Source organism: Vidua chalybeata, chromosome 2, assembly GCF_026979565.1.
Source record: "Vidua chalybeata isolate OUT-0048 chromosome 2, bVidCha1 merged haplotype, whole genome shotgun sequence".
Taxonomy (NCBI): domain Eukaryota; kingdom Metazoa; phylum Chordata; class Aves; order Passeriformes; family Viduidae; genus Vidua; species Vidua chalybeata.
Genome location: NC_071531.1, coordinates 75,731,778 through 75,745,352, shown reverse-complemented (window position 1 = coordinate 75,745,352; position 13,575 = coordinate 75,731,778). Strand labels below are relative to the sequence as shown.

The 13,575-nt window shown below is 57.7% G+C and overlaps 2 protein-coding genes across 2 annotated transcripts; one reads left to right on the top strand and one right to left on the bottom strand.

The window, feature by feature from the left end:
* Positions 1–1,190: 1,190 nt before the first annotated feature.
* LOC128784000 (thyroid hormone-inducible hepatic protein-like) lies at positions 1,191–2,336 on the top strand. Its single transcript, XM_053935215.1, has 2 exons — positions 1,191–1,676; positions 1,946–2,336. Exon 1 carries the CDS (start codon positions 1,257–1,259, stop codon positions 1,656–1,658), a length of 402 nt encoding a protein of 133 aa, XP_053791190.1. The 5' UTR covers positions 1,191–1,256; the 3' UTR covers positions 1,659–1,676; positions 1,946–2,336.
* Positions 2,337–11,485: 9,149 nt separating this feature from the next.
* LOC128784061 (thyroid hormone-inducible hepatic protein-like) lies at positions 11,486–12,635 on the bottom strand. Its single transcript, XM_053935321.1, has 2 exons — positions 12,146–12,635; positions 11,486–11,876 (listed from the first exon to the last, which is right to left on the bottom strand). The coding sequence occupies exon 1, from the start codon at positions 12,563–12,565 to the stop codon at positions 12,164–12,166; it is 402 nt and encodes a 133-aa protein (XP_053791296.1). The 5' UTR covers positions 12,566–12,635; the 3' UTR covers positions 11,486–11,876; positions 12,146–12,163.
* Positions 12,636–13,575: the final 940 nt, after the last annotated feature.

The window sequence follows — 13,575 nt, the reverse complement described above, 5'->3', positions numbered from 1 at the left end:
ATGCTCACTATGAGCAGCAGTGGAAGCAGTGAGGGGAGCAGGAGGGCAAAGCATCCCCTGTGTCCCTCTGTCCCCAGAGCCCTGAGATGTGCCTGCACCTGCAGGAAGCTCTGCAGGTGCCTTGATGTGGCCAAGCCTCTGTCTGGCACCTGCACGGGGCCAGCAGCACCCACACTCCTTGGTGCAGCAATGGGACCATGGCAGGACACAAAGAGAGGCCAGGACACAGGGAAAGGAAGAAGACGGGTGCCAAGGGGAGGTGGGGAAAGAAGGGGGAAAGGGTGCGTGGCAGAGCGGGCACCTGGCTGGGACACAGGGGGACAGAGGAGAGCTGCCAGCACCAAGGCTTGCAAAAGGAACCCGCTATCCCACAGCCTTTCCCCAAGTAGAACCCCTTTCCCTGATTGCCACCCGCCACAGGGACATGCAGGGTCAGGCAATGCTGGCTGCTGCCCTGGCTGTGGCTTTTGCTCTCCCAGAATTGCAACCGTGGCAGGGTACCCATGTCCATAATCCCCTGGGGGCAGCAATGGCCCTGTGCTGCTGCCACAGGAGTTACACATCCTGGAGTCAGGTCCCTGTCCCTGTCCACATCCCTGCTGAGCTCAGGGGGAGGCTGGGGACATTGGATGTTTCTGGGCACCCAAATCTCTGGACAGCGGCAGGCTCCATTGTCCCCAGACCCCCATTGGGACAATGTTCCAGTGAATTTCCAGTGTGTTCCAGATTCCCCTACGGGTGCTCAAGGGGTTGCTCAATGTCCCTGGCGTGTTGACGTCCTGAGCGCATGGCAGCCGGAATGAGGGGAGGTGACGGTTCCCTGCCGCCTTCCCAAACTGGGGGGCAGCAGCTGGACCCACACCCAGAGGGCCCCAGAACTGAACCTGTTGGGGGATTGAGATAATACAGGACAGGGTGGGAGAGGCCCTGGGCACCTCTCCTCTTTGCTACCCCTGCACCCAGTTCCTGGCATGGGGAGGCAGCAGGACCCCCGGCCAGCTCGGGTGAAGGCCACGGGGAGGCTGGGCCAGGAAAGATTGCACAGAGCCAGGGACACTGCATGGCCCAGCCCCGGCTGGGCTGGAGCCAAGCCCCACCCCAAGGTCATCCAGCCGAACCGGGGCTGGCACGGGAGGAGAGCAGGGGAGGGACGTGCGTGCCCCAGCACTGCATAAAAAGCCCCCGCAGGGACTGGGAGCAGGTGACACTGTCAGAAGAGCCCAGAGCAGCACTGCCAGAGCAGTAGGAGAAGGGCCATGGAGCAGTACTTCTCAGCCACGCAGAAGATGGAGCAGGAGGTGATGTTCCCCAGCCTGCTCCGAGGGGTCTTCCCGCAGCAGGAGGGGGCAGCCCCAGCTGCAGAGAGCCGCACGGACCTCTACGAGCGCTACCAGCTCCTCAAGGCCATCAAGCCCATGGTGGAGAAAGGCCTGGCCTCTGTCAGTGACCAGAGCCCGACCGGTGCCGACACCGACGTGGACACATCCGCGGACAGCAACGAGGCCGAGGATGCCCAGCTCGAGGAGCGCCTGTCCCACCACCTGAATGGCCTGCAGCAGGTCCTCACCCACCTCACCAGGGACACCAACGCCCTGACCCGGAGGTACAGCCAGATCCTGGAGCAGATCAGCCCCAGCGAGGGGCAGCCCAGCTGGTGACCCTGTCCTGGCCACCAGGTAAGAGCTGGGGACATGCAGAGTCCAGGGGCAGCAAGACAATGGGTGGCCTCCCTGCTGAGAGAGGGACCCAACAGTGCAGGGCTGGGGACCTGAGGGAAGGGCCTTGAAATAGGGACTGTCCCCTCAGCTGGGGCTGGATATCCCTCTCCATGCTGGAGGAGGGAACCCATCCCATTGCCCTGTGCAGAGACTGCAGGGCTTCAGGGTTGATGGTGCGTGTGTCCCCCTGGCATGACCCTTGGAGTTAAGGATTGCTGCTGTTGCAGGACAGGCGCTGGTGGCAGGAAGCACAAGAGGTCCCCGTCGCTGACCACTGCAAGCTCTTCCCAGTCACGCTGGCATTCCCCACTCCGTGGCAGCTGATGGGAACTCCCGGCCCTGGCACCGACACCGGAGATGGTTGTGACCACGGCAGAACCAGATGGTGCCTTATCCTCATAGGAAGAAGCATCTGGCTGTGCTGGGAAGGCTATTGGAAGAGCTGCAGGCTCAAAGCCTCCTCTTTATTCTCAAAGAGTGGCACGAATTTGGGAGTGTTATGATGTGGGCCCGACCTCCAACAGTCCCTTGAGATTGCCAAGCCCTTTTCCAGCTGGTACCTGCACTCCAAGGGCATTTCCCTCTGTTTCTGTTAATAAAAGAATCCCTGGGAAGCCAGTGTTGTCAGTGTGCTGCTTTCACTCATGGAGGGCCCCAGGGAGGGGCAGGGGGACACTGGCTATGCGGGGTGGGATCTTTCCAGGGCAATGCTGGGGAATGTGAAAGGGACAAAGAATGCCAAAGCCACGGGATTGTTTGGGTTGGAAGGGATCTTCAGAGACCACCTAGTGCAATGCCCTGCTGTGTGCTGGGCCATCTTGCACTAGACCAGGTGGTCCAGGACTGTGGCCAACCTCAGGGCCTGTGCAAACTCACTGGGCAACCTGTTCCTTTGTGTCCCCAGCCTCAGGCTGAAATGTTTCTTCCTTTTGTTGACAATAGCCCCACAGAAGCTGATGCCTGTTTTCTGTGCACAAAATGTGTGGGTCTGCCCAACACTCGACCCAGTCATGCAAGAGTGCGGGGCAGCAGAGCTGTAGGTCTCAGTGCCTCTGGAGAGTAGCTCCTTCTAGACCCCAGCTCTATGTCTCTCCCATCCTGTCCTGTGTTTTCTCAGTCCCCCAACACGTTCAGTTCCGGGGTCCTCTGGTTGTTGGTCCAGCTCCTGCCCTCCGGTTTGGGAAGGCTGCAGGGGACTGTCACCTCCCCTCATTCCTGCTGCTATGTGCTCAGGATGTGAATACTCCAGCAGTGTGGGAATCCTTAAAATCAGAAGGTTTTGGACAGGTTCCAAATGGTCGGCCTCAGAGACAGCAGGACTTTGTTTAGAGCTAAGCAGTACATGTATGACAAATACAAGATTTGTCAGCAGAAAAATTACACAAGAATTAGAAAGTATGGACAAATAGAACAATTTGTCCAACAGTTTTGTCACTGTATTAGTGCATAGCTAGAATAAATCCCTAAGTTGTAGAAAAGTATATCTAGCGATATATTAGGAAGTTCTAAGCTTAACAATGAAGCTCTCTGCATTGTATCACTATGCCTTTGCTTTGTGTGATTGGTCATAAAATGTTTAAAGTATATTGTAACATTAAGTTCTTTGTCTGCTGCCGGGGATGTGAGCTGCTGGCATCTTCCCATTGTCATAACCATGTAATGAGACTGCTGCAAGAAAATAAACATCTTGAGACGCATTCCTCAGCAGTCCCAACCCTTTTGTGATTTGCACATAGTTGCCCGGTGGGTGATACAGGGACATTGAGCATCTCCTTTGGCACACATACAGAAATCTGGAACACACTGGAAATGTACAGGAATGTCGTCCCACTGGGTGTCTGGGGACGATGGAGCCTGCCAATGTCCAGAGATTTGGGTGCCCAGAAACATCCAACCTCCCCCTGAGCTCAGCAGGGATGTGGACAGCGACAGGGACCTGACTCCAGGATGTGTAACTCCTGTGGCAGCAGCACAGGGCCATTGCTGCCCCCAGGGGATTATGGACATGGGTACCCTGCCACGGTTGCAATTCTGGGAGAGCAAAAGCCACAGCCAGGGCAGCAGCCAGCATTGCCTGTCCCTGCATGTCCCTGTGGCGGGTGGCAATCAGGGAAAGGGGTTCTACTTGGGGAAAGGCTGTGGGGTAACTGGTTCCTTTTGCAAGCCTTGGTGCTGGCAGCTCTCCCTCTGTCCCCCTGTGTCCCAGCCAGGTGCCCGCGCCGCCACGCACCCTTTCCCCACCTGCCGTCGGCACCCGTCTTGTTCCTTTCCCTGTGTCCTGGCCTCTCTTTGTGTCCTGCCATGGTCCCATTGCTGCACCAAGGAGTGTGGGTGCTGCTAGCCCCGTGCAGGTGCCAGACAGAGGCTTGGCCACATCAAGGCACCTGCAGAGCTTCCTGCAGGTGCAGGCACATCTCAGGGCTCTGGGGACAGAGGGACACAGGGGATGCTTTGCCTTCCTGCTCTCCTCACTGCTTCCACTGCTGCTCATAGTGAGCATGGCAGAATGTTTGGGGGTGACAGGGGCTCAGCAGACTCCAATTGCACCCCTGCTCCCCGTGCTTGGGACATGAATAATTGTCAAAGACACTTTGGGGTTTTGGGGACGCCATTAGGGAGAAGAGGAGCAGTGGGTTCAGGTCTGAGAGGGAGAGGGCAGGTGGCAGAAGGGGCACCTGGCTGGGCTATGAGGGGACAGCGGGAGACCTGCCAACCCTGAGGGTTGCAAAAGGGAGGAAGGGCCCTGTGGCCTTTCCCAAAATAGAACCAATTCCTCCAATTGCCACATACTGCAAGATAAGAAGGGACAGCAGTCCTGGCCATTGACCCGCCATGGCCTCAGCTCTGGGATGGGGGTGATGGGTGTGCAGGTGGCACCATCTGTGCTCCACTGTGGGCAATGAAAGTTCAGTCCCGTGGATGCAGTTCCCCTTGTGGAATTTGTTCCCATCTCTGTCCCTGTCGCATGTCCTCATGACCCGTGCAGGATTCCATGCGGCAGAGCACTCGCAGTGAGATGTTCCACACGGGTGTCTGCTGCCGAGTTCAGGCTGGCAGTCATGGGCAGAGCCTGCTGAATGTCCCTGGAGTACTCACATCCTGAGCACATGGCGGCGAGGAGTGGGGGAGGTGATATCCCCAGCAGCCCAGCTGCCTGCAGCCTGGCCACACCAGGAAGCAGGAGGTGGTCCCACTCCCACAGAACCCCAAAACTGAACACGTTCTGGTGTTGAAATAGCATAAGAAAGGATAGGAGAGAACCTGGGCACCTCTCCTCATTGTCACACCTGGCTCCTGGCCCCGACTCCCTGATGCCTTCTTCTGACCTGGCTTCACCCCCACTCCATTGCTGGTCAATGGCCAGCTGTCCCTTCTTGTTGCATGTCCTTTCTTACTGCATCCCGGGTTTGGGTTCAGATAAGGGTTTCTGATCTGTGTTAGCTAGCTGAGTTCTGTGTACCCCCGTGCACCCCCCCTGTGTTTCCCCCCCTGCGGTGGTCAGCTCCGAGTCTCTTACCATTGGAGCTCATTCTGCCAGTCCTGTAACCATTCCCCGTCCACTCCTGAGAATTCTGTTGGTCACCCTGTTCCTGTGACCCCATTCGCCCCGGAGCCCCGGGTCCGCCCCTGCCATGTTCCCGTTGGTCGCCGTGGTCCATGTCACCGCCACGGCACCTGTCCCCATTGGGCAGAAGGACTCCTGCCCTCCCTGTCCTGCCCCCTATATCATCCCACGCCTCCCGGATCTCATGGCCATTTTCCCCCATGCGGGCGCTGGGAGCGCGCGTTGCAGTTTCTCCGCTGCAGCTCACCCCGACCATTAAAGCCTTTCAGCCTCCCTCGTGGGTGAATTGGACATTCCTTCGCCTCTTTACCAATATCCCTCGCGCGTGGCGGTCAAAAGCGTGGCCAGCCCACCTCCCCGGAGCGCGCAGTGCCTGGGAAGAAGCAGCAAACTCCGTCTCCGGAGGGAAGCAGTGCTGCTCCAGGTGCCCGAGCTGCCCGGAGCCGGGAGAAACATCGCAGAGCCGTAAGCGACGCCCAACAATGGGGCCACGGCCAGTGCAGAGCCGCAGCGCAGGCAGAGAATCGCCACAAAGCACCTGGCAGTCATGTGACGTGCCGCTGCCGCCGGCACGGGGCCGCGCAGCTGAGCCGAGCGAGCCGCAGTCGGCGCCAGAACTGTGCTTCATGCCAGACTGAAAATAGGAGCAGAGCCTCCCCAAATTAAGTCAGTGAACTCTCCACCACCCACAGGGAAGCACACGATGCTTTCCCTGCGAGGGAGGGGAAGTGAAACTTTTCACGGTCACTGAGAGCCAAAGAAGAGAAACTTCCCAGGTCAGAGGACCCTGGTGGCAACTTTTATTTGCGAAGATTTCGGTTTGGTGAGTATTTAGCGGCGGGGGGGTACCCGGCTAATACTCCCCTTCACGTGGGTGGGCTTTGACCGCGTTTCTGAGGGTACGGAACGCGCAGCGCAAGTGTTGGCCGCCGGGGTCTCTCGCATTTTTTGGGTTTTTTTTGCTTTTTCTGCACCAGGGATGAGATGGTGTGGGTAGAAGTAGCATGGGGACCATGCTAACTATCCAACAGAAGGAATTTTATTCCCTAGTTAAGGATATCCTATCGGTGAAGGGCCCCCTCCCCAAAAGTTTGGTTAAAAAGTTTGTCTGATGGCTGTGCTTTTCCTTCCAACGCGTAACCGCAGAGGATACTCACAAAAAGGAGTTCTGGGAGCGGGTGGAGGCAAAATTGGCAGAGGGGATTGAACACAGGGATCGCTCCGTTAAAGGTTGCTTTACCGCCCTCCATTTGCTAATATCGGAGATTGTAAAAGCAGAATCTGCGCGGGAAGCGAGCTGGGAAGGAAGAGAGACATCAGGCAAAACTGTTGCTCCTCCTGAACCCGTTTTCCCACCTTCTCCTCCTACCCCTTCTTCCCCTAACCCGGGTGGGCTGATGGGAGTACTCCGCCGCTCTAAGGCGCAGGGCACCTCCACAATCGTGGACCGTGATCCTGGCTTCCCACAGCCCCCCCGGCACCCCCGCCTTAGTGAAATTAGCTACTTCGCTGAGGAACCGATCCCAAACCCTTTTTCCAATCCCTTTTTCCCAGTTGGGAATCCCAGTTCTGGCACTACCCTGCGCAGTTCTGTTTCTTTGAATCCTTTCCTTTGTTCCCCTGAGGAGGCCGCAGCCACGTGGTCGGGGTCTTTGTCTTCCCAAGATGGAGAACGGCCACGTGGAGGGGCTTCTTCTGCCCACAACCCCTTCCTCTCCTTTGTTCCCGGTGTCCCCGCCTTTGACCCAACCCCCTCCTGCCTCCCTGTGGGTGTGGGTGCCGCCCCCTCGGGAGATCAGGTTACTCCCCCACCCATTGTTCCCCCTCGTGTGGGCGTTCCCTCCAGTCCTTTACATGTTCTCCCAGTTGCATCATCGACCCCGCCCTCTTGGGGGAGAGCCCTGCTGTCTCTGCCTGGCTGCCTCTGGGAGGGGGCAGCCCCCGTCCTGTTCTCCGCACCCTGTCCTCATCTTCCCATGAGTCCCGGAGGTCCTGGGTGGGGGGCAGGAAGAGGAGGGGCGGGGGGACGGGAACCCCTACCTCCAAGTTCCCATGGTTCCCGGAGACCCGGGAGGGAGGGGAGAGGAGGGAGGGGGGAGCAAGAGCAGGTTTCTGAGCATTTTGCAGAGTCCACGGATCCGGTCAAGGGGACAGCTGAGAGTCATGTAGAGGGATCAGAGGTCCAGGACAAGTTTGTCCCAGAAACAACATCCATGAACGCTGAAACACAGCTCGAGATCCCTGAAAAGCCCAGAAGCCACGTGGGTGCCTTGGCTGCTGTGCCTCCAAAGAACGTTGTTCCGAGGCAGTCTGCATTGAAACACCAATGCTTCCACTGTGATTGGAAGGGACATTTTGTAATCCAATGTCCATTTTTGGGGAGGGCACCCCCAGGGACAGTGGGAGGGGGGAGGGGGGAGGGAGACCCCACTTTCCCAAAAAACTGAAAAAAGAACGCGAATCTGCCTCACATGAAGATAAAAATAAGGCAGGCCACAGCACCTCAAGGGGAGCTGTGATTTATCAAGTAGTGCAGGTGATGAGTCGCAACATCAGAGTGCCTGTGGGTGCAGCAGATGACCCCACCAATCAGGGGGGTGGCATCGAACCACAGGCGCTTCAAAGAGAAAAGATCCTACATCTCCTTAAAAAATGTTTTTCCCCAAAGCCACAGAAAAACCCTTCCAGCTACCCCAGTCCGTTTGTGTCCCCAGTCCACTTGTTTGTAATAAAGTTGTCCCAGTTCCCCTATCCCCAACCACCCAGGGAAAAACCAGCCCCAGCATCGTCGCAGCAGGCCCTCTCCATCTGCAAAGGGCAGCCGCTGCAGCAGCAAAACACCAGGAGCAGAAGCTGAGCGTAGCAGCGACCAGACAAGCAGCAAAGAAGATCAAACAGCTGTTCTTCTATTTTTGTATTTTGAAAAACAGGGAGATGTTGCATCCCAGGTATGGGTTCAGATAAGGGATTCTGATCTGTGTTAGCTAGCTGAGTTCTGTGTACCCCCATGCACCCCCCGTGTTTCCCCCTCCGCCCCCGCAGTGGTTGTCTCCGAGTCTCTTACCATTGGAGCTCACTCTGCCAGTCCTGTAACCACTCCCCTGTCCACTCCTGAGAATTCCGTGTCGGTCAACCTATTCCCACGACCCCGTTCGCCCCGGAGCCCCGGGTCCGCCGCTGCCCAGTTCGCGTTGGTCACCGTGGTTCACGTCACCGCCACGGCGCCTGTCCCCATCGGGCAGAAGGACTCCTGCCCTCCCTGTCCTGCCCCCTATATCATCCCATGCCTCCCGGATCTCGTGGCCATTTTCCCCCACGCGGGCGCTGGGAGCGCGCGTCGCCATTTCTCTGCCACTGTTCATCACGGCCATTAAAGCCTTTCAGCCTCCCTCGTGGGTGAATTAGACATTCCTTCGCCTCTTTACCAATATCCCTCACGCGTGGCGGTCAAAAGCGTGGCCAGCCCACCTCCCCAGAGCGCGCAGTGCCTGGGAAGAAGCGGCAAACTCCATCTCCGGAGGGAAGCAGTGCTGCTCCAGGCGCCGGAGCTGCCCGGAGCCGGGAGAAACATCGCAGAGCCGCACCTTCTTATCTTGCAGTATGTGGCAATTGGAGGAATTGGTTCTATTTTGGGAAAGGCCATGTGGTCCTTCCTCCATTTTGCAACCCTCAGTGTGGGCAGGTCTCCCGCTGTCCCCTCATAGCCCAGCCAGGTGCCCATTCTGCCACCTGCCCTTTCCCTCTCAGACCTGAACCCATTGCTCCTCTTCTCCCTTTCTGGGTGCTCCTGGCATTCCAGAATGCCCAGTGCTGCACAGAGCTTTGCACACAATGGCAGTCTCATGCCCTCAAGACTTCTGGGCCACCACGGAGCTTCCTGAAGATTCAGAGACATCATAGTGTGTGGTGGTGCGTGGCTACGCAAAAGGAGCAAACAAGTTTGTGATTCGGAAGTTGGAGTTTTTGTTTTGTAAATCTGAAGTTGGAGTTTCACTTCTGTATTTTTTCGTGTATTTACCCTTCCCCCTGAAGCTATTCCCATTGGATTTCACCTGTGATGTATTTAGACTGGACTCTGTTTCTATTGGATTTACCTTATCTCTTATATTCCCTATAAAACCCAACCCCCTCCCACCGTCACTTGTTCCTGCGGTGTTCGAGAAACACAACCTACTTCGGACGACACACAAGTGTCCAATCTCTTGAGTCTCTTTAGCTCGGTCTTAGTCGCGCTGGCAAAACCATTCTGTCCCTATCGGAGCAACGAACAACAAGGTGGTTGTTGCTCACACACACGGCCGCTCCCGGAAGCCGCGGGTCGGTGCCTGGGAAACAGAAGCCGTGTGGAAACAGGAACCAAAAAGAAGCAACAATAGTGTTCCCCAGGGTGGCCTCAGGGTGGGACGCATCTGCCCCGGGGCTGGAGCTTCACTGTGGATATCATGATTTGAGCCCCACTGGCAACTCAGCCCCACTCAGCAGCTCTGTCACTCCCCCCAGGTGGGCTGGAGGAGAGACTTGGGGAGGGAAAAAGAGAGAAAACTTGTGGCTAGAAATGAAGACCGCTCCATATGAAAAGGAAAAGCTGCACAAAACCCCAAAGCAAACAAAGGAATTCATTCACCCCTTCCCATTGGCACTCAGGAGTTCAGTCACCTGCAGGAGAGCAGGGCTCCATTGCGTGTCATGGTGACCTGGCAGGACAACTGCTGTCACTCTGGCCGTGCCACTCTTCCTTCTCCTTCCAGCTGCATCTGCTGAGCGTGGTGCCACACTCCCATCCCTTGGTGCCATATAGGGAAAAGCGAGGAGGATGTGCCAGGGATGATACAGAGACCCTTGGGGACACTTGTGGTGGCATGATGTGCACTCGGAGCTGAAGCTCGGGCTGGGGCTGGACCCCCAAGAGGGCCACAGGTCTGTGACCAACCTCAGGGCCTGTGCAAACTCACTGGGCAACCTGTTCCTTTGTGTCCCCAGCCCCAGGCTGAAATGTTTCTCCCTTTTGTAGACAGCAACACCACAAAAGCTGATGCCTGATTTCTGGGCACAAAAAAGGGTGAATCTGCCCAACACTCGGCCCAGTCATGCAAGAGTGCGGGGCAGCAGAGCTGCACCCCTCAGCACCTCTAGGCAGCACCCTTCCTCAAGAGCCCAGCTCCATGTGCAGACATCCAAGCTTTGGGACACACTGGAGATTCCCCTCACCTCTCTTCTGATCAGGCCATTTCTCTCAGCTGCTGAGACCCCTCTGGCTTTGGCTTGTCCTGCCCCAGCATGCGCAGCAGGGACAGGGTCTCCAGCCAGCTGTGGTCGTGTGAACGGCTGAGAGGACTGGGAGCTCTGGAGGGGGCAGCTGAGGGCAGACCCAGAAGTGCCCTCTGTGAAAGGGTCCTGGCCAGGTTCTAGGGAGGACAAGGACAGTTCTGAGGGGTGTGGGGCAACCAGAGTCATGGGAGATGTGTCAGCAGGAGGTACAGGGGAAGACATGGGCTGATTTGGAGATACATGAGGTGATATTTCCCTCCTCCTGAGCTATGGCCTGCTTTGGGCTTCCCAGGACGATGGTGGGTCATGGACAGCTTGCCTGAACACCAGCTCTGTGGCCACAGAGATCCAAGGAGCTCCCTGCACCAGCACACAGAAATCCTGGTTTTCTAGGAAAGCTGCTGCCAATCAGCAAGTTGATGACAATCTCCAGTACATCCCAAAGCTGAGAATTCTGGACATGGAGCTGGGGTCTTGAGGGAGGCTACTCCCCACAGGTGCTGAGATGTACAGTTCTGCTGCCTCTCACTCTCACATGACTGAGTCATGACTGACTTGGGCATATTCACCCTTTTTTGTGCACAGCAATCAGGCATCAGTTTTTGTGGGGCTGCTGTCAACAAAAGGAAGAAACATTTCAGCCTGAGGCTGGGGACACAAAGGAACAGGTTGCCCAGTGAGTTTGCACAGGCCCTGAGGTTGGCCACAGTCCTGGACCACCTGGTCTAGTGCAAGATGGCCCAGCACACAGCAGGGCATTGCACTAGGTGGTCTCTGAAGATCCCTTCCAACCCAAACAATCCCGTGGCTTTGGCATTCTTTGTCCCTTTCACATTCCCCAGCATTGCCCTGGAAAGATCCCACCCCGCATAGCCAGTGTCCCCCTGCCCCTCCCTGGGGCCCTCCATGAGTGAAAGCAGCACACTGACAACACTGGCTTCCCAGGGATTCTTTTATTAACAGAAACAGAGGGAAATGCCCTTGGAGTGCAGGTACCAGCTGGAAAAGGGCTTGGCAATCTCAAGGGACTGTTGGAGGTCGGGCCCACATCATAACACTCCCAAATTCGTGCCACTCTTTGAGAATAAAGAGGAGGCTTTGAGCCTGCAGCTCTTCCAATAGCCTTCCCAGCACAGCCAGATGCTTCTTCCTATGAGGATAAGGCACCATCTGGTTCTGCCGTGGTCACAACCATCTCCGGTGTCGGTGCCAGGGCCGGGAGATCCCATCAGCTGCCACGGAGTGGGGAATGCCAGCGTGACTGGGAAGAGCTTGCAGTGGTCAGCGACGGGGACCTCTTGTGCTTCCTGCCACCAGCGCCTGTCCTGCAACAGCAGCAATCCTTAACTCCAAGGGTCATGCCAGGGGGACACACGCACCATCAACCCTGAAGCCCTGCAGTCTCTGCACAGGGCAATGGGATGGGTTCCCTCCTCCAGCATGGAGAGGGATATCCAGCCCCAGCTGAGGGGACAGTCCCTATTTCAAGGCCCTTCCCTCAGGTCCCCAGCCCTGCACTGTTGGGTCCCTCTCTCAGCAGGGAGGCCACCCATTGTCTTGCTGCCCCTGGACTCTGCATGTCCCCAGCTCTTACCTGGTGGCCAGGACAGGGTCACCAGCTGGGCTGCCCCTCGCTGGGGCTGATCTGCTCCAGGATCTGGCTGTACCTCCGGGTCAGGGCGTTGGTGTCCCTGGTGAGGTGGGTGAGGACCTGCTGCAGGCCATTCAGGTGGTGGGACAGGCGCTCCTCGAGCTGGGCATCCTCGGCCTCGTTGCTGTCCGCGGATGTGTCCACGTCGGTGTCGGCACCGGTCGGGCTCTGGTCACTGACAGAGGCCAGGCCTTTCTCCACCATGGGCTTGATGGCCTTGAGGAGCTGGTAGCGCTCGTAGAGGTCCGTGCGGCTCTCTGCAGCTGGGGCTGCCCCCTCCTGCTGCGGGAAGACCCCTCGGAGCAGGCTGGGGAACATCACCTCCTGCTCCATCTTCTGCGTGGCTGAGAAGTACTGCTCCATGGCCCTTCTCCTACTGCTCTGGCAGTGCTGCTCTGGGCTCTTCTGACAGTGTCACCTGCTCCCAGTCCCTGCGGGGGCTTTTTATGCAGTGCTGGGGCACGCACGTCCCTCCCCTGCTGTCCTCCCGTGCCAGCCCCGGTTGGGCTGGATGACCTTGGGGTGGGGCTTGGCTCCAGCCCAGCCGGGGCTGGGCCATGCAGTGTCCCTGGCTCTGTGCAATCTTTCCTGGCCCAGCCTCCCCGTGGCCTTCACCCGAGCTGGCCGGGGGTCCTGCTGCCTCCCCATGCCAGGAACTGGGTGCGGGGGTAGCAAAGAGGAGAGGTGCCCAGGGCCTCTCCCACCCTGTCCTGTATTATCTCAATCCCCCAACAGGTTCAGTTCCGGGGCCCTCTGGGTGTGGGTCCAGCTGCTGCCCCCCAGTTTGGGAAGGCGGCAGGGAACCGTCACCTCCCCTCATTCCGGCTGCCATGCGCTCAGGACGTCAACACGCCAGGGACATTGAGCAACCCCTTGAGCACCCGTAGGGGAATCTGGAACACACTGGAAATTCACTGGAACATTGTCCCAGCGGGGGTCTGGGGACAATGGAGCCTGCCGCTGTTCGGAGATTTGGGTGCCCAGAAACATCCAATGTCCCCAGCCTCCCCCTGAGCTCAGCAGGGATGTGGACAGGGACAGGGACCTGACTCCAGGATGTTTAACTCCTGTGGCAGCAGCACAGGGCCATTGCTGCCCCCAGGGGATTATGGACATGGGTACCCTGCCACGGTTGCAATTCTGGGAGAGCAAAAGCCACAGCCAGGGCAGCAGCCAGCATTGCCTGACCCTGCATGTCCCTGTGGCGGGTGGCAATCAGGGAAAGGGGTTCTACTTGGGGAAAGGCTGTGGGGTAACTGGTTCCTTTTGCAAGCCTTGGTGCTGGCAGCTCTCTTCTGTCCCCCTGTGTCCCAGCCAGGTGCCCGCTCTGCCACGCACCCTTTCCCCCTTCTTTCCCCACCTCCCCTTGGCAC

Excerpts from the sequence above, each read along its gene's own strand:
- LOC128784000 (XM_053935215.1), top strand. The coding sequence starts at position 1,257 with ATGGAGCAGTACTTCTCAGCCACGCAGAAGATGGAGCAGGAGGTGATG.
- LOC128784061 (XM_053935321.1), bottom strand. The coding sequence starts at position 12,565 with ATGGAGCAGTACTTCTCAGCCACGCAGAAGATGGAGCAGGAGGTGATG.